At 40.1% G+C, this 18,884-nt stretch overlaps 1 protein-coding gene across 2 annotated transcripts in view; it reads right to left on the bottom strand.

The window, feature by feature from the left end:
• Window positions 1-18,884, bottom strand: part of FNDC3B (fibronectin type III domain containing 3B) — a 197,604-nt gene that overhangs the window by 134,791 nt on the left and 43,929 nt on the right. For both annotated transcript variants that reach the window (XM_065639992.1, XM_065639993.1), the window contains exon 3: window positions 16,778-16,853. In XM_065639992.1, coding sequence (XP_065496064.1) covers window positions 16,778-16,853 — 76 coding nt within the window. The remainder of the gene's footprint in view (window positions 1-16,777; window positions 16,854-18,884) is intronic.

Here is an 18,884-nt window from a genome sequence, read left to right as displayed (position 1 = left end):
TCCTGCGCGTCGGGATGCACTGATCTTGAGCTTGGAGCTTGAGCTTGATCTTGAGCTTGTCCACAGGACAGAAGCAACAGCTGAACTACCTGGCACCTTCTCTGCTCAAGTCCCCCTCAGGCATCTGAAGCTCCCACTTCTTTCTGGGCAGCTGAGCAAATGTTCAGTGTGGTTCACAGTAGAAAGAAGCCTGAGGTGACATCAAGTACAGTGGCTGGTTTCTTTAGGGACAGGGTGTACACAGAAGAAACAATAAAAAGGATCTGAAAGACAGGACGGTCCCAGGCTGCTCTCCTGGAGTGCCCAGGGGCTGAGGGCCTGTGGCTGGCCAAAGCCTGCAGCACACACACCCAACAAGCAGTGCAAGCAGGCCCTTAAAAGCTTATGTAAGCTGAACAAAAATCACCAAGTGGCTTTCTTGCAATCAAACCTTTGTAACATGTGGCTTGTATTCCTAACTCACATTATTTTCCTACTCCAGTGCTTAGTGACTGAGTAAATAGGTTTGTGAGCTGGTGCCACTAAATTGGCAGTCTCGCATTGCTTCCTCCTTCTTACCTCCTTCTCCCCCTCCTATCTGCTTCTAGACTGTGGGAGCAGACTAAATCACAGAAAAACTATTCACTTTTTCCCTTTTTCCCTTCCTGACCAGGGTAACAGGTCAGGCAAATGCCAGCATCAGGCAAAGGAGACAGTGGGAAATGACGTGAGGGGTGGAGAAGACATCATGAGGTCACGTCTATCAGCAGCAGCGGTCCATCAGGTCAGGTCATCTGTATCAAGCCACAACTTTTCCAAAGTCCACAACAACTGCTGTTTTTATCAGTAAAGGCTAGCCCTCTTCCGCCCGTACAAAAAAGACCAAAAGAGAAAAGCACTTCAGAGTCCTAGAAAACAGAGTAGCCATTAAATTGAGCTGAAAGCTGTATGAAAAGCAACATATGCACAATCACAGCTAGAGATGAATCATCATCCCACTTTTCAGAGATCATTAAGAGAAAGGTTTGAACATAGGTTAGAGATTCTGGAAGATCTAGTAAGTTGCTGCTAAAATACAAAAATGAGAAAGAATCAGAGAGGGGCAGAAAGGTTTGAGAGTCTCTTTTGTATATTGAAACAGTGTCAATGGATGCCAGCAAACCAAATCAAATGAAAACAAGGAAAAAAATACAATTTTCACTGGTATCTCTGCCCAGAAATTCATGCTTTTAAAAAAAATGATTTGGAGTGAGAACTGATGTGGGAAATGTGGGGAGAGGAACCTCCGCTACGAACTGCTGAAAACATGAGCATCTCTTACGACAGCAATGGGGACATGCACACAGCTTAAAAAGAGACCCAAGTTCCTTATCAGTGACACTGCACACTGTCAGCTTTTAAGGGCTTGAAAAGCAATTTTTCAGTCTCTAACTGCATTTGTACTTGAAACAGTATTACTACCGCTTTAATAATTATCATTACATTTTTAATTATACAAAGTTCCATTTAAAATTGTCCAGACATTTGCAAAAACTGCATTTACTGACTCACTAAACCCAGGCAGATAAGATTAACCACTATGCCTGCCTGGCACATCCATCTTAAAGTAAAAATAAAGCAAGAAAAATAATGTTCCACACTGGATACTCAAAATGGTCCTCGCAATATATCTCCTAAAATGATGAAACAAGGGCTTTAAAAAGCTGCAAGCAGAGGAGACACAGTAGTGCTGAAGGAATACTGCAACTACACAGCTTGGGGTTAGAAAATAGCTATAGTTGTATTTCTAGCAGAGCAGCTGGCTCAAATAGCTGCCTAAAATAGCTGCCTTATTCACTTAACTCATTTTATGCATAAGCTTTTTTGGCTATATATAGAATAGAAATAACTATGTGAACAAGCAGCAGTTGGTAAAGGCCATATATTGGCTTGTTAACTTCTATTCCTTTCTTTCTGTGTATATTATGCAATACAAACCAGAGCACCTAAATTTGATGCTCAGGTGTCTGGGATGGCCTTAAAACTGAAATTCAGTCTAATTCATGTAACTTGCTGTGCTTGTCAACAAAACAATTTTAGTCTTAGACTCACCATGTGGAAAATGTAAGCTTATGCTGTTTGAACACATAAAAAGCCGTAGTTCAAGTGAAGACAAGACACCAATAAAGAAACTGCAAAGCATTTGAACAAACCTCAGCTTTCTGAAGAGTTCAGCCTCACTTGCACAGGAACTGTTCAAGTGGAGGAGAAAAATCCAGCTAATGTCAGCAGGACTGAGACTTTAAAGAATTTTTTTTGTGGTTTTTGCTTTTTTAAACACACAGCTTACACAAAAACATACTCAGGATGCTTCCCTATGTTCTGCAGAACAAATGTTTCTGCTTGATTGGAACTGCTGAAACACTATTAGCATTTGCATCCACAATTATTACGTCTACCACTTCCACATGCCTCACCACGAGTTCTTTCAATATCTTACCATGTTCTGAGATACAACTAAGTTTCCAAAGACCATTTTAAACTTAGAGTTTGATGAAAAATTCTGACATTACTTATACACTCACCAAAAGCTGCCCATTGAAATAAGACCCAGCCAAGTATGAAGTTTCTCTATATATCCTTCTGGTCATAAATAATTAACACCTTATTTGCACAGCATCACCACCCATGCACAGCCATTCACAGCCTCCCTTGGAGAGATTACTCTCCTCACAGACCACAGAATGTCAGGGGTTGGAAGGGACCTCGAAAGATCATCCAGTCCAATCTCCCTGCCGGAGCAGGAACACCCAGGTGAGGTTGCACAGGAAGACGTCCAGGCGGGTTTTGAATGTCTCCAGAGAAGGAGACTCCACAACCTCCCTGGGCAGCCTGTTCCAGTGCTCTGTCACCCTCACTTTGAAGAAGTTTCTTCTCAAATTTAAGTGGAACCTCCTGTGTTCCAGTTTGCACCCATTGCCCCTTGTCCTATCATTGGTTGTCACTGAGTAGAGCCTGGATCCATCCTCATGACACTCATCCTTACATATTTATAAACGTTAATGAGGTCACCCCTCAGTCTCCTCTTCTCCAAGCTAAAGAGACTCAGCTCCCTCAGCCTTTCCTCATAAGGGAGATGCTCCACTCCCTTAATTATCTTCATGGCCCTGCGCTGGACTCTCTCAAGCAGTTCCCTGTCCTTCTTGAACTGAGTGTTTATCATCAAAACTGGCTTCAAAAATAGCATCGGGTTCAGTGTTTAGCACAGTATTTAAAAACAGCAGCATGAGGCAGGAGCTACATCTGGAAATGGCAGCAAGCATTTCACTACCAGGTAAGAAACAAGACAGACACTTAGCAGACACTTAGAACAGGTTTCTTTAAATGAAATCTTAACTAGCATATAAATTGTTTCAGCAGTTAAAACCATTTGAAGGAAACGTATCCAATACCCTAAATGCAGGAAGGGGAGAATCTCTTCATATAGTAACTGCACCCTCCCCAAACGTATTTTGCAAGCCAAGACTCCTTGGCTAGGAAACTATCAGGAAAACATCGAATTCCTGTTCTAAATAATGTCATTGCTGAAGAGGGGGCACAGGCTCACCAAGGAGCCTGCTAGCCAGACTGCGTGCTGCTCAGTCCTTCTGTAAGCACCAAATTCCAACAAACTCGAAGTGAACTCTAGTACTCTGGCAGAGCAGGCAGTTTCTAGAAGGTAATGGAGAAAAAACCAAAATACCTAATATCCCTTACAAGTATTCTGGAGTGAGGGTACTTTACAAAGACATGAAGACTTTTAAATATTATGTAGCTATCCCTTCTATTTTCTGCAGGCTCCGGGCATTCCAAGAAGTACAGAAAAATGTGTATAGGTATTTTTGTCCACAAAGGACTGACACCTGGATGACCTTGGAATAATAATCTGGAACATTAACATGCACATTGATTTTCCAATTGACAAACTGGAAACTGACTCTCTTACCTAGTCTATTCTGACACATTAGTTATTCGAACAGTTCATAAGAACAGAGAATATCCCAAAAGAGAACTCCAGGAGAAGCTTAATTAAATAACTGACTGTTCTTCTTATTTAAAAAATAAATACATGCACATACACTTCCATGTGACAAGCTCCCAAGGGAAAATTTTGTAAAACAAGCATAAAGTGTTTATTTAACTCAGAGAAGCAATTAAACTATTAAGAAGAACTCAAAGTAGGCATTATGCTGATTATCCTTTAATTGAATGCATTCACAGCAGTGACATACAAACTGCAACAATAACAACTACGTTGCATACCAATTTTTTTCAGACCTGGGCACATTGCATAACAAATCCATCAGAAATATATACTCAACAAAAAGCTAATTTTAGAGTGCCAGTCCATAACTGCTCAAGTTTTCCCTACCAGAATGGTGATATTTATGATTTCTACTCCTAAAATCAATTTAAACATGCTTAGGTTTACTTAAATACAAAAAGATGAAGCTATTTATTTTACCTACTTTTCATTACAAGCTATGAAACGACACCACAACCAAGCAGCTGAAACGCAGGAGCTTGAACACTTCTTGCACTCAACAGCAGCCGCATCTCCTGCATCCCACGACAGGGGTAAACAAAATGATTTTATAATTCCCTTGGCAGCGGTGGCAGAAGGCACCGACGATAGGAACGCACTGGAAGAGGAAAGCGCCTGCCAAAGCATCTCGTCGCCAAGAAAATTACAATATGATAGTCTTAATTATACTAATTGCGTTTCCTGGTATTGAGGCAGGATTAATATAGTATTTCTTATGCTAGATTTCATAAACACAGTCGGTTTCAGTTTAACTCTTCATAATTGTATTTCACAGTTCTTGCGAACAATTAGCCACCAATTACGTTCATTCCATTTTGCAGATGACTGATAAACACTCCAAATATCACCATTCTCCCCCAAGGGAGGCAAATCACTTCTAAGCTGTTAAGTAATCTTAATGAACCCTCAGTGAAAAATCCTGCAGGCAAAAAATCACCCAACGGCACTTGCTTGCCATTTGTGTGCTGTAATCAAAGCCTAGAAAACTTCCACCAAGAGTAGAATGACGCTTGGATCAGCTTCAGAGAGCTGAGGAACAGCCTTAAGGTGATGAAATGACCATATATAAACACAAATACAAAAATAATTATTTGTTTATATTTATATATTCGTATGTACACCTTTGCACATAAATATATATATACACACAGACATACATGGACACTCATGCACAAATACTTGTTTCAGAAAAAAAAATCAAAAAGTTTGAGCTAATATCAATCTCAAGGCAACAAGCACTGGGAACTGGATTGGACAGACCCTGGTAGTTTCTCGCTCCCAGCCGACTCGCCATCGCCCCGCCAGCAAACTGGAAGGCTCTGGCTCACACAATGGGGACCGACAGGCATTGTGTTTCGGTCCCCTCTCCAGGCATGGCTCCAACATAAAAAACAATTCAGCTAGAAGCGTTCAAAAAAACATTGCGATGAGATAATATCGTCTACTGCGATAAAAATAGTATTTCATACTGTTACGCCAAGGTCATCTGCAGCAACCCAGCCAAGATGGCATTTGAAGAGACTGACCCTTAGCAGCAGCAGGAGCGATAATCAAAAGCATAAGAGTTTCTAGGAATTTTAGGCCAGATTTTTATAAATAACACAGTATAGCCTCACTTAACATGCACATCACTTAAAAGGTGACATTTGGATAAACAGGACACAGTTACAGGCCACACAGTTACTTATGCAAAGTTTGAGAGCTGTATGGACAGAAAAACCCAAGTATTTTTAGCTAAAATAAAAGATTCTTGCTTGGCCAGCATTGGAACTAGCAAAGCCTTCCCATAACATAACAAGAATACATTTTGCTGGCAAAGCCTTTCACCAGGGTTTCTGCACACAAAGCCTTTCACCAGGGTTTCTGCACAGGTTAGTCAGCTTCCTTCTTCCATACCTGTGAAGTCACGAGCCCTTTGCTTGCCAGGAGAATTAAAAATAAACCTTGCTGATTAATAACTTGCAATACTTCCCATGGATACTGAGTTAACATGTTTCTGTGTTGTTGAATATTTTATAAAACCTCTTATAGTGGGTACTGTCAGAGAATTAACAGCAACCCAGAGTGGAAGGTGGGGCTTCTGATGAGCCATCTACACTCAAATCCCCCATCACACCCCCAATAGAAACAAGAGGGATAAGCTTACCAAAAAAAAAAAACCAAACACCAAACCCAAAACCACCAAAAAAAAGACAGTGCGGGGCAGAGGGGGAGGGGGGAAAACCCACACCCCACACTGTTGTTAATAATATATTCAGAAAGTCAGTAAGTTGTGAGCAATAATCAAACACAGCTTTTAAACAAAGCATTTGCAGAACCCCGCGGCTTAATGTTTTAACACACAGAGGGTACATTAATAAAAAAAGAAATTGTACATATTATGACAGAGAATTCAGTCTTGTGCTGAACATTAAAAAAACCAAAACAAACAAAACCCCCACTCATCTCTAGGAGTAGCTTGAATTTTAAGTAGTATTTGATGCTCTCTGACCCAGGAAGAAAGGAAAAATTTAAACTGAGTTTTGCAGTGTTTAAGTGAGTAACCCACAGTGTAGGTTCATTTGTTTTGATTATATTTGCCTTAAATACTTTAGAATGCAAATTCAGATTCTAGATTTACTTTTTAGATAACTATTACTGATACTAGTAGATGGTACTCTACAGCCTTCAAGGTTGTCCAGAGTTATGCAATTTCAAACTGGATAATGTGGTTGGGCAGGCTTTTTTCTTTCCTTTTTGTTTTGAAACCAGTGATGCTTTCATTACAAAGCTGACTCTGTGATTTGTTTCTTTTAATAACATCTATTCTTCATATCTATATTAATGAAAATATTAATGATACAGAAAACGATCTATTGATGTCACAGGTACGGAACCCACCATATTGCAGTGACTAGAAGAAAATGCTGGTGCAGAAGGAACAAACAAGACTCTTAAGGATATGATCGCACATACTATATAACAGAGGTTAAACTTACAGGGAGTGAAAAGGGAGTGAAAGCTACCCAACCCAAAAAATCTGACAACAGCAGAATCAACAGCTGATTCAGGTACGGCCTCCAAAAACCACTACAGATTTTTTTTTATGGTGGAAATAAATACAATTTCAAATTCAGCAAAACCAACAATCCAATTCACATTCTTTACCATTAAGACATGTAAAGTCGATTCATTATTTTTACTTACCGAAGTTAAGATTTGTTTTAAAATTAGAAATAAGAAACACAACAATAAGAAAAGCCCTGTAACGATTTTAAGTGATCATGTGGTTCATCCACCTCCTCGATCCACATCTCCTACCTCAGTTTCATGATTAATTGATAGACAATCCGCCTTGCTGCCACAGCTGTGAACACAGTGTATCTTCAGCCTCCCTCAGGGAGGGAATTTCACCTGTGGTTCCTGAAGTTTTATGTACAAGTATTTGGAAAGACCTACCAAGCTTCTTTCCAACTCCCCCCTTCACCCCTCAAATAGCAACTCAGGAAAAGGCTGCGTTTAGAGTGTGCTGCTTATGTCTGTTTCCCTGGGTTAACAACCTGACTACACGGAAAGAAATGCCCACCTCAGCCTTTTTATAAATATCATCAAAACATTCACTATGCCCATTTCGGGCAGTCACAACGGAGCACATGAAGTTAATAAAAGTTATAAAACGGGCAGAACCTGGTTGGTGGAGAATATAATATTTCTTTCCTGCAAGGAAATGGTTCTTGATTTACTAAAACACAGAGAGCATCTCATTAGAGGCAGGAGGAGCATTGTTTCAGACAGCATCAGGGTTTCCCAGCCTCAGACACTCGCATTTGAAGAACGAACTTACCAAATACACACCTTGAGTCCTTAAAAGGCAGCAGAATCTGGGAAAAAACATGATCCTACAAAGATAATGTCTTCTCCACTAGAAAGTCTGAGCTAAAGAATTGGTTAAATACAACAAATTTATACTGCTTCAGCTTGAGGTTCTTCCTCAAAGTGATGTGTTAAATCTACTGATACAAATAGACGGCAACAAGATTCACAAACTTTGTGGAAAGAGCCTGTGGCAGAACTAACCTGGAGGGTTAATTGCTCCTCTCATTTGGATAATATGTTCTCTTTAAATCAAGGTTAATGTCAGTTGCCACAGAAGTTACTTCTGGTTTTTTGAACAAGAGGAACAGGTAGGACTTAAATTACCAGAATTCACTTTGCATCCTCTTAAGAGTAGCATCCCACTGCTTGTCACACTAAACACACAAGTTGTCAGATCTGGTATCTGAGACAAATCTCACACTATAATAAGGGCAGGATACCTGTACATTTGTTATCCTTGGTGTCCTACTCCCTAATTCCTCGTATTTTATTCCTTTCCAGGAGACTGAAAAAAATGGATAAGACACATTGGATAAAATTCTACCAAGAGCTATTTCTGGTTGCAACAGCTTGTGCTAGCTTTATTATGTAAATGCTAACCTTTATCGTAACACTGCCAATCTTGTTGCATCATGAAGAGCTTTCACTGACTATACAAACCAAACATGAACCAAAATCAAAGAGGATAAAGAATAAAAAGTGTAGGAAACCAAACGTTTGCCTGCAAGGAACAGTAATGGAATTTAATAAGGCTGATGGAATAATTTCTTGACTCTTCTGGCCAACAAATGTAATTGCCTCAGATTAAAAAAATCTAAACATAATTGCTTTACTAATTTAGAACTATAGCTGCACTAACACACTTAAAAGAGACTAAAAGAACTGACTAAGGTGTTCACAATGTCTGTAGTCCAAGTAGACTGGGTAAAGAATGTGGATCTTGGATTTTAAAACCCTGACACCATTGATTAGAACATACCAGGTCCACTATTGGAGAATTATTTGCATTTGAGTAGGACTGACAGTGACACCTCAAGCGTTCCTGCTGATGCTGTTAACTCACATAGGCTCTGTGTGTTTTAGGGAGAAGATCCATAGACACTGAGACACATTTAAAAATTAATAGCATGTTGGTATGAGACACTGCCTTTCCAAGTCTCCCTCAAATTAGTTTGAATGTACCACACTTAGTGATCCTTTCAGACATATCTATACACACACAAGTAACATAAGGACAGACACAAACCTCAAATACAAGTCCAAAACCAAAAAAAGTTTGAAATTATAGGCCAGACTGTATGTTCTAACGTTTGTCTTTAAAGTCTGCTGTCCTAATTCTAGAGATAAATGCATTTCCTGGCAGGAGATTCTTAGGCACTAAAACAAAACAAAAAACCCACAAACCAACCCAAAACAAACAAAAAACCCCCAAACAAATCAAAAAGAAAATCTTCCTTTTACCAAACTACAAACTTCATTAACTGCTTCTCTGCTTATTTACATGTTATTCCACTGTGAAGCGGGACACTTGGTTTCTACATACTTGCAAACTGCAATAGCTGGCGTCTTAATTTATTTCTCATCCTGCCGATGATTCATCCATCCCCTGCCCGTCTCCTCCGCAGAGGCCACGTCAGCGGGACACGGTGCTGCCAGGTCACATCCCGCTGGTGGGGCAGATGCAGCTTTCCCAGGGCACGGCGGAGCTGCCGGGTCGGGAAAGGCTGCGGCCATCCCTCCGAGAGCGTGTGTGGATGCAGACCCTTAGCAAGGCTCCTACATAACGCTTAGAGACTCCACATTTCAGCGTTTCAGAAATATTTCCAGTTTCAGTGATATTTCTCTCCCTTTCCCTCCCCACAGCATGTGCTATAAAACATTCACGCTACTGGATTTGGCAAAATTAAGCCAAATCAATATTCAGTTATGTGTCAAGTTTCTTTTTTTTTTTTTCTTTTCTTTTGTCTTGTATCAGGGGAGTTGTATTAAATAATAGCTACCAATTCATAATATTTTAATCAAAGGGGATTTTTAAAGGACCAGACATTGCATACACCAAATCTACCAGTTCAGGTGCATCTTATTCAAGATTTAATCGGCACACGTGCAAAAAACCTTCCATGATTATTCTTAGCATTATCAGATTTCAAATGGAAAAGCCAAGATTATTTGCACAGTAAACAAAGCATCCTATTGTTTACTTCCGGCTTCTTACAGGGTTTCCTATACTTTAACATAGTGTGCTAAAAACAAAACCTATGAGATGAAAGAGATCGGTGTTTCTGACACTAACAAGGAAAAAAAAAAAGCTACTATGAGTTAGCATCCCTTTGCACTCTCTTCTCATAGGTTTCAACACAAGTTTCACAAAGGCATGGAAGAGTGAAAGTAATTTACTTCAAATGAAAGGAATAGATGATGCATAATCAGGACTTCAGTTTTCCAGGGTGACCAAACACTAAAAGGCCAAAGGGTCCCTATCTGAAATACAGGTGGAGTCATCACATGGAGTTTAAAAGGCTCCACTGCAAATTCTGCTGTTTTCTGTTTAATAATGGGGCAACAAAGAGAAAATAAGCAGAAACGGCTACGCTAACAATATCTGTTATGATTGTATGCTTAAGTACTAGTGGTTTGTAGCTGTACCTTTGAAAAACTATGGAGGGAACCACAAATAACATCCCAACAGGATGGACACAACTGAATCCCGATCTGGGGACGTGGCAGCGCTACAGAGCTGCACTTGCCACCACACTGAGGTGACCCAAGCTACAAGATGGTGACAAAGTCTCAAAAGGATGTTGCTGACTGGCAATAGAGCTGGTTAGACTGGAATTACAAAGAGCAACGTGGGATTCTTCCCAATTATAGCCCTCCACCACGGTTTTGTTCTGAAGGATGCTTGTGCAGATAATTCCTTGTTTTTCCATTAATAGAAGTCTAATAAATAAAAAACTCATTTAAATGTGCTGATATACCAAGGATGCCAATGGGTATTGGAGGCCCGACTTCCTCCTCAAATATTAAATCTAAACACCAAGTGCCCCAAGTCAAGTAAAATGATGTACATGAGTAGTAATAATTATGTTTTAAAATCTATTAGGATGAAAAAAACCCTTGCAGTAAAAGAGAAAGAAATTGAACCAAAATTTAATTTAAAAATGTAAACAAAAGCTATTTAATATTGAAAGAAGAGCTATATTTTAAAGCACCACCACACGCGGACTGTGGCGCTCCAAACCCTGACGACCAAAGCGATCAAGTTGTGTTTCCTACAGCAGGTTTTCCGTAGCATGTCACCAGTCTCCACACCAGCACGCAGCTGGAAAGAGCAGAAACAAGCAGAAAGGAAACCAGAGCTCACCCTGTATTTCAGCCCTCCCTTCCCTCACATGGCCAAAGGATGTCCGCCCCATCCCATCCCACGCACCCTGGCAGATGTGTCTCCACAAGCCCTTCTTCTGTCTCCCAGGAGTGTGGCTGACCTCATATAGACACCCAGCCAGCATCAGGCAGAGGACAGACACTAAGAGACATTGTTTCTTCTCATTTTGCAGGATTTTATGTCCTGACCGTATAATCATAGAATCATTTTGGCTGGAAGAGACCCTCAGGCTCATTAAATCCAACCATAACCTAACCTAACTCTAGAACTAAACCATGTCCCTAAGAGCCTGGTCTATGTGCCTTTTAAACCCCTCCAGGGATGGTGACTCCACCACTTCCCTGGGCAGCCTGTTCCAACGCCCGACAAACCTTTCCGTGAATAAATTATTCCTGATATCCAATTTAACCCTCTCCTGGCACAACTTGAGGCCATTTCCTCTCATCCTATCACTTGTCACCCAGGAAAAGAGACCAACGCCCTCCACACTACACCCTCCTCTCAGGCAGTTGCGGACAGCAATCAGGTCTCCCCTCAGCCTCCTGCTCTCCAGGCTGAGCAGCCCCAGGTCCCTCAGACACTCCTCACCACAGTTGTGCTCCAGATCAATGCAATGTTTTTCAGCATATCTTGAAAACAGTCATAAATTAATTTCTTTAAACTTAACCAAGGACCAGACGCCGATGATTCAGGAGATACTAGGGACAGAAAGCAGACCCGGCCCCAGCCCGGCCCCCCCGCTCTCCCCAGGGCACAGGCAGCAGCTCCCCTGAGGCCCCAACAGACCTTCCCCCCTCAGATGTCACGAGCTGCCCTTTGATTAAAGCGTACTTCTGGCCTCCTGGAAACCTCTCCAAAGTAACATGATTTAGGGTGCTGCTATTATTTCACATCAGACTGCAACCACACCAGGTGCACAGACGAGGAACCACCACCTGCCTCCGCACCTGTGGAGTGATGGGGGGGACACCGGCAGCAGCTGATGCAACAGGCAAAATTGCAGCTTGAACCTCTATCATTCCGTTCCATCTCCTGAGGCTTCTTTCATTCCCAATGTTTGATCCAACATCCACTGACCAGTTCCCTCATGTCTGCCCTTCACGACCCTCATCTTGGCACCTCTGTGTCCCCCCCAGTAGCATGCCACAGTTCTCTCTCATTTGCTTACACCACATCCCATCTATTTTCAACTCTTTCCTTCCCTCCAAGAACCTGACTCACTTCCTCATTTATGATCTCAAACTAGAGAAGAAAAAAAAAAGGTAAGGACTTTTGGTTTGCTTAGACAAGACACAGCCTTATTTCACTGACACACGCACACACTCTTCCTATAAAAAACTGCAGTTATTTAGCCTTTAATATCCATTCCTTTGCATTACCACACCAAACCACGCCCACCCACGAAATTAAGGGAATAATAATTCCAGGAAATCTTTCATTTGAGAAACCACTGCTAGATTTTTAGCATTCTTCTTGGCCTTTCGTTTGATTTACTCTCTTTTAGAGTTATGGAAAAAGCAGCACTGAAATTTAATTCATGGATTCTTTGTTTTACAAGATAAGAACAAGCAAGGGCCCAAGAGTGCTTCATGTTCAGCATCAATGGCAAAACACTTGAAAATATCACTTGAAACAAATATCACTATTAGTAAACTCTGTATGTTTATTACTCTGTTTTCATTTCAAAATGTAACCACCCAAATGCAATTCATATTCTTCTATACTACACAAATATTCACATTTAAGCATAGCTACAACCCTTCCATGCCATTCACATCTGTATCTTGTACTTGAAAAACAAAACAAAATCCCCCACCCATGCAATGCTACAATTAAAGCGTAATTTCATTAGCATATTTGTTTGCTTTGCACACAAGTTTTGTGCATCGCTATTCCAAGCCTAGTGCTGTGATACTGAACAAAGATTAGAGCTAAATTTCGAGAGGGTATTTTCAACAGAATGGGCTAAGACAGAATACACCAGGAATTCCAATTTTTATCACATCAGGTCACTGGGGAAAAGGGAATTTCCTAAACACGTCAGATTCACCCACAATCTATTTTATTCTAAAATTCAGAAAGCAGAATAAAGGTTTTTCAAACACATGGGGTTGTTTTGGTGCCACTTTGCAGCTGATCAGATCCACGTTAGCCCCGCTTCCTTATTTCATTTAGTGTGATAACCCCAAAGTGCCAGCTAGAAGCAATCTTTCATATAAAGTGAAATAGTAGAGCAAAGAAATGGGTGAGCATGTCTTGCCCTTGTCCTTTCCTTGCAGAGCTACCAGCAGCCAAGTCCTGAGTTTGTGAAAAATTAAGTGGAAAAAGGCAAAAAGTAAATGAAGTATTTAAAACATTGAAGTATTTATGAAGTATTATCTGTCAAAACTATATAAAAATATCAGTTTTTGAAGTGCTGATGATACAGCACATGTACATATTTTATCTCTCAAAAATACTGAATTCAGATTCTAAATCAGACATGCTTTAGCCAACCATAGAGGTACAAATTTTGCAGTTAGAGCGCAAAACCGAGCCCGGGCAGGCAGCAGCACAGGATGAGCAGGGCTTTGGTTTTCCCCCCTGCTCCCCAAGGTTACTGTGATTTTTCGGAGGAAGAACACTAATTCTTTGTCATTAATATGCACATGGCTTTAAAGGAACAAAGACTGGTCATCCAATCACACACAAATAAAGGATGTGCTTTATGTTTCCGCTTTACAGTGCGGCCTTGATGTTCATCATGCACTCAAGGGTTTAACACCCCAGGCAGGCAGGGGAGCTGCCTCCTGCCCACACAGGCAGCATCATGTTCCTGCTTGATTCACCTTCCAGCAACTACCAAAAAAAAAAAAATCATCTCAACTAATCTCCAACAACCTCTTTCTTTATTCCTTTATTTGGTTGTTGTTATGAAGGCTACAAAAGTCACATACCACAGCATCTCTCTTACCACGTGCGATGGAGGAGGCAAAGCCATTGGAAGTCATTTGCTAACACCAGTCCCAGCGAAAGCATGAGGAACCGCTCAGATGCTTCTCTAAAATAACTCAACATGTGGACCGTGCCATACACACCTGTCCTCAAAGGCTGAATTTCTCCAACAGACCAGGTGTGCACACTGGCCAAATAGAGACTTTCCTGCCGCCTTAACATGGTGTTAAAATTATTCTGTAGCTTGCTAATCATAGTGCAACGTGGCAGCAAAGGAAAATGCATGATAATTCTGAGTGCTGCCCCACGTATAGGGAATACATTAACCTTTAAACATACAGAATACTCTATCACAGGAAAAAAATCCACAAATGTAAATTTTGTGGAGTAAAGTGGGGTGTAATTCCCAAAACCCCTGCACACATAAGCCCATCTTTTACAATAACCTCAGAGCACAGAAAACACAGAACTGTCATGAATCCTAATCTTATTATATTTACTGGCTGATTAAAGTTTATTCCGTGATCGATTGCTATTACATTCCAAAATTGCACTGTGAATAGAGCTTTACCAAAAGAAAAATGCAACAAAACAGTCAGGTGGTGTTCTGTGTTTGAAGCATGTACTCATTTCAGCAATGTAAGTATTTCACAACCAAGTAGGGGTTGAAGCTTCCGCATGAAAACAATATCAGAATTTTCAGACCAAACTTAAAGAGTGTATACAAATAAACACATGTGCTTTGGTGGTCAATACTGCAGCTCTACCAAAAAAAAGGAGACAATTCTACGCTACAAATTCTAAATCAATTTTATGAAAGATTGCCGATTATTACCAAACCAACCCCATTGGCACAAATGTGTCAAATGACTGGGAATACAGAACCAGGAGGTTTCCAGTTGCATTCAGGTTAAATACCCTGTCTGAACAACACTGAGTATGAAAAAATTATAAATAAATGGTATCATAATTATATCTGTAATGGAAAATTTTAATGTACTAACCAATATAAAGCACTCATTTCAAATGAAAGGAGAAGCCAGCTTTATTCCTCTGTTAATCGCCACGTGGACCAATTTCTTACCACACAGCACGATGGCTGTAAATCGTAACAAGCAGTTTTAAATTGCTGCTATTATTGCTCATCAAGAGTGAATAAATCTGGATGGTGTTCAGGGAAGCTTCTGTACCATTTATCTCAAACAACTACTAATTCCTCATTTCCATGGGGATGAAATGTCAAGCAAGAACCACCAACTCCCCCACTGCTTAAATGAGGCGCCACAGAAAAGACACGAAGAGAATGCAAGATGGGAAATTTCAAATACTTCAAAGGACAAACTCTTTGCTATGGGAGCAACTTCCATCCTCAGAGACCACAGGTGCTGGACAACATGATCCACCTCTAACACTATCCCTGCTTTCAGCAGCAGGTTGGATAAGGTAATCTCAAGCAGTCCCTTGTAATCCAAATTTTAATTAAAAGCATAGCCATTTTTGAGCAGTACAATTTTAACATTCGATGCACTCTAAGACTCTTTCTTGAGTAGGTTTGAAATTCAGTCAAAATACAGGGGCAACTCACTAGCTATACAGTTATTATTAAACTGACTTTTTTCCCCCCAATTACTATTACTTTTTTTAGGAAAGGTTTTTGAACAAATAGCCCACTGAGATCACTGCTTAATGTAAGATCTGGAAAGGATGGGGGAGGCAACACCACCTACCTCCCTTCTCAGAAAAATAAGATAACGGCATAAGCTCAAAAAAATATCACTGAAAAAGGTATTAGCAGTACAGCTATGAAAAGTCTATTGCCTTTAAATTTTGGTTTAACCTTCCCGTATTTACTGTAGACAGCGTCATACCTAGGGAAACATCTGCTTCACTTCAAAGCTGTATTTGCTGCTAGCTAGAAACTCTCTTCACAGTAATTATTATACAATCTGAAAGGTCTTTTGTTGCTTCTCCTTTCAGACCTGTTAAAAGATTGTGTGTGGGTTCTCTCTTATAAAAAAGACAAGCACTATTTATCATATTTTCACAATTTTACCAAGAGGTAAAACACCATATGACTGCTTACATGCTTTTATTCAAAACTGCATAATTAACCAGCTCTGCTTCTAAAGAACAGATTAAAAATTCTGCTCAAAACCAATCTGACTTCTCTAAGCACTCTGCAATGTCTGTACTTCCCCTGCTCATTTTTTGTCCCTCCCAAGGGCTGTATGAAAACAAAATAGTTTTTCCATAGATATCCACTTCATTTGTTACTAGTTTTCAATCTAACTTGGGATCTCTCGTTTGTATTCACTATGTGCATTTATATAAATGTTGGTAAATGACTGAACAGCGAGAAATCTCCTGTACTTGCAAGAAATTCATGACTAACTACAAGATATTCAGGTCCTGTAACATGTACAGCAGCCATGACTGCAGCTTGTCAATCTTAAGTGCTTCATTGTATTTCCAAAACTGCATATCATGTTTTTGTAGAGATGAGAGAAGACGTTTTCCATAATGCAAGCAATACTCATCCACACGCCCGTGTATCCTCTTACCTTGGATGCACTGCAAGGTTCCATCCTCAGCCCTTATTGTAAAGGTTTCACCTGGATTAACTTGAACCAAAAAGACCTGCCAAAAGAAAAACGCATTTATTGCACTGTGATCTTCAAAAATTAAATTTCCCCAACCTAACAACTATGTTATCCTTACTTTGGAGGAAATATGGGGGCAGGGAGGGAACAGACTGGTGTGCTACATCTTTGGGTACCAGCAGAGTCCAAGAGCCAGTAGAGATTTAAAGCATCACCTAAGTTTTCAGAGCTGAAATAAAGATGTAACTCAGTTGTATGCAGGTGAGAATTATGGTTTCGCGTTCCACCACCAAACTCTTGACAGTGTGTTTAACTTGGCCAAATGCTGATAGCCACAGACAAATCTTTAGACAACTGGCACACAGGAGCAGACAGCACATAAACTCCAGCATGCAGCACGAAGCCATACCAGGTATTCACGTTCACAGGAATGTTTTTTTGCAGCATAAGGGGAACTGACCCGTTGCAATTTTAAAAATTCATCCTTCAGATATCATTAAGAAAAATCCATAGATACACACACAGTTCAACAGTTGCACACAGAACCAGTAATAAACTATTTATTTAGTAACAAATATACTATTTTTTTAAAATAATCAAAATACCACCCCAGTCTCCCATTGCTCAGTTCTGCAGATGATAGGAACATTACAAAGACCAGGAAGCACCAAAACACATCCCAGTTCAGTGCACTTTATAATCATCTTTATTAAATTTCAGGTGCCCATAGTCAAAGTTTTAAAACTTATGATCTATATTTATTTCTTTAATGAAGAGTTTCACTGGGAACCAGTGATCATTTACCCCATGCTGTTGCTGTTTGTGAAACTTTTACTCAAATATTTTAAACACATTTCTGTTAACATTGCATTGTTAGAAATTCAATCCAAAACTGGATTAACCTTGGTATAAATTGAAAATCTACATCTGTATCTTTTTGTGAAAACTCTCTCTAAATTTAAGTCTGGTCTTTATATTCTGGGATACCTGTAGGCAGAATTTAATCATTCGATCTGGAAAGACATAATTTGAATTAATGTTGTGTTTCTGAATTCCTTAAGCTAAATGCATAAAATAATTATTGCCTAGATGACCTTATAGGATTACTGTAATCCTACAGAAACCCATTATTCCAGCTACATTTTTAAAGCACAAGCTGGAAATCAGAAAAATGACACACAGAAACCATTATTTTGTCTGCAACAATAATTTTTCTGCAAACATGTGGATCTGGTCCAGCATACAGAGTACAATTAATTGTTCAGAAAAGATCAGAGGCACAAAGCCATTCCATCCCTAATCTCCAAACAATCAACATTTAAGTGACAGCATTTAAATGCTCTTTTGCTATGAGCAGGCGTGGATTATCCAAGCCCATCAAAAGAAGCCCAGAGCAAAGCAGTGTCATTCAGTTTAAAAAAAAGCCCAACCAACAAACCAGAAACCTGAGTGCAAAGAGGCAAAGAATCATAAAAGTATTTCATTAGTTCATTTGCATTATCTGGCTAAACCAGCAGCATTAAGGCAGGTTATTTATTAACACATTTGATTAACATAAACCAGATGCCCTAGTGCACCATCACACCTTTGGAAGAACTTGGTCCAGCTGCTCAAAATATTATATATATCCTGAGTAGATTGATGTAGATGAAAAAAATCTCTTTTCCCTAAAGTGAGGAGTTGAGTTTAATGGCAGATAAAAGACTGATCGTGAGAGAGGGATTCCTCTCACTACACAAGGCACGTGTCTATCCCAGGGTTGGTTATCAGAAGGCTCCGATTTACAAATTCCACTTCAAGGAGTCATTGCAAAGGTCAGTCTCCAGTCCAAGTGCCTGTGTTTGCACGTCTGCAGTTGTGCTTTGCAAATAATTCCTTGGGCTTCCACATTAAAAACCCTTTCTCAAGATTATATCCAAAATAGCAGCTGTTGTTTATGATGGACAAACTAAAACAGCATTATCCTTGCCTAATTACACAGTCCAACCTAAACCTCCCCTGGTGCAACCAGAGAGAGTGCACATCCAGTATTAGATACTGGGCATTTTCCAGCCAATGACCTGATTTG

This window comes from Caloenas nicobarica, chromosome 8, assembly GCF_036013445.1.
Source record: "Caloenas nicobarica isolate bCalNic1 chromosome 8, bCalNic1.hap1, whole genome shotgun sequence".
Lineage (NCBI taxonomy): Eukaryota > Metazoa > Chordata > Aves > Columbiformes > Columbidae > Caloenas > Caloenas nicobarica.
This window is presented reverse-complemented; position numbering and strand designations above follow the sequence as displayed.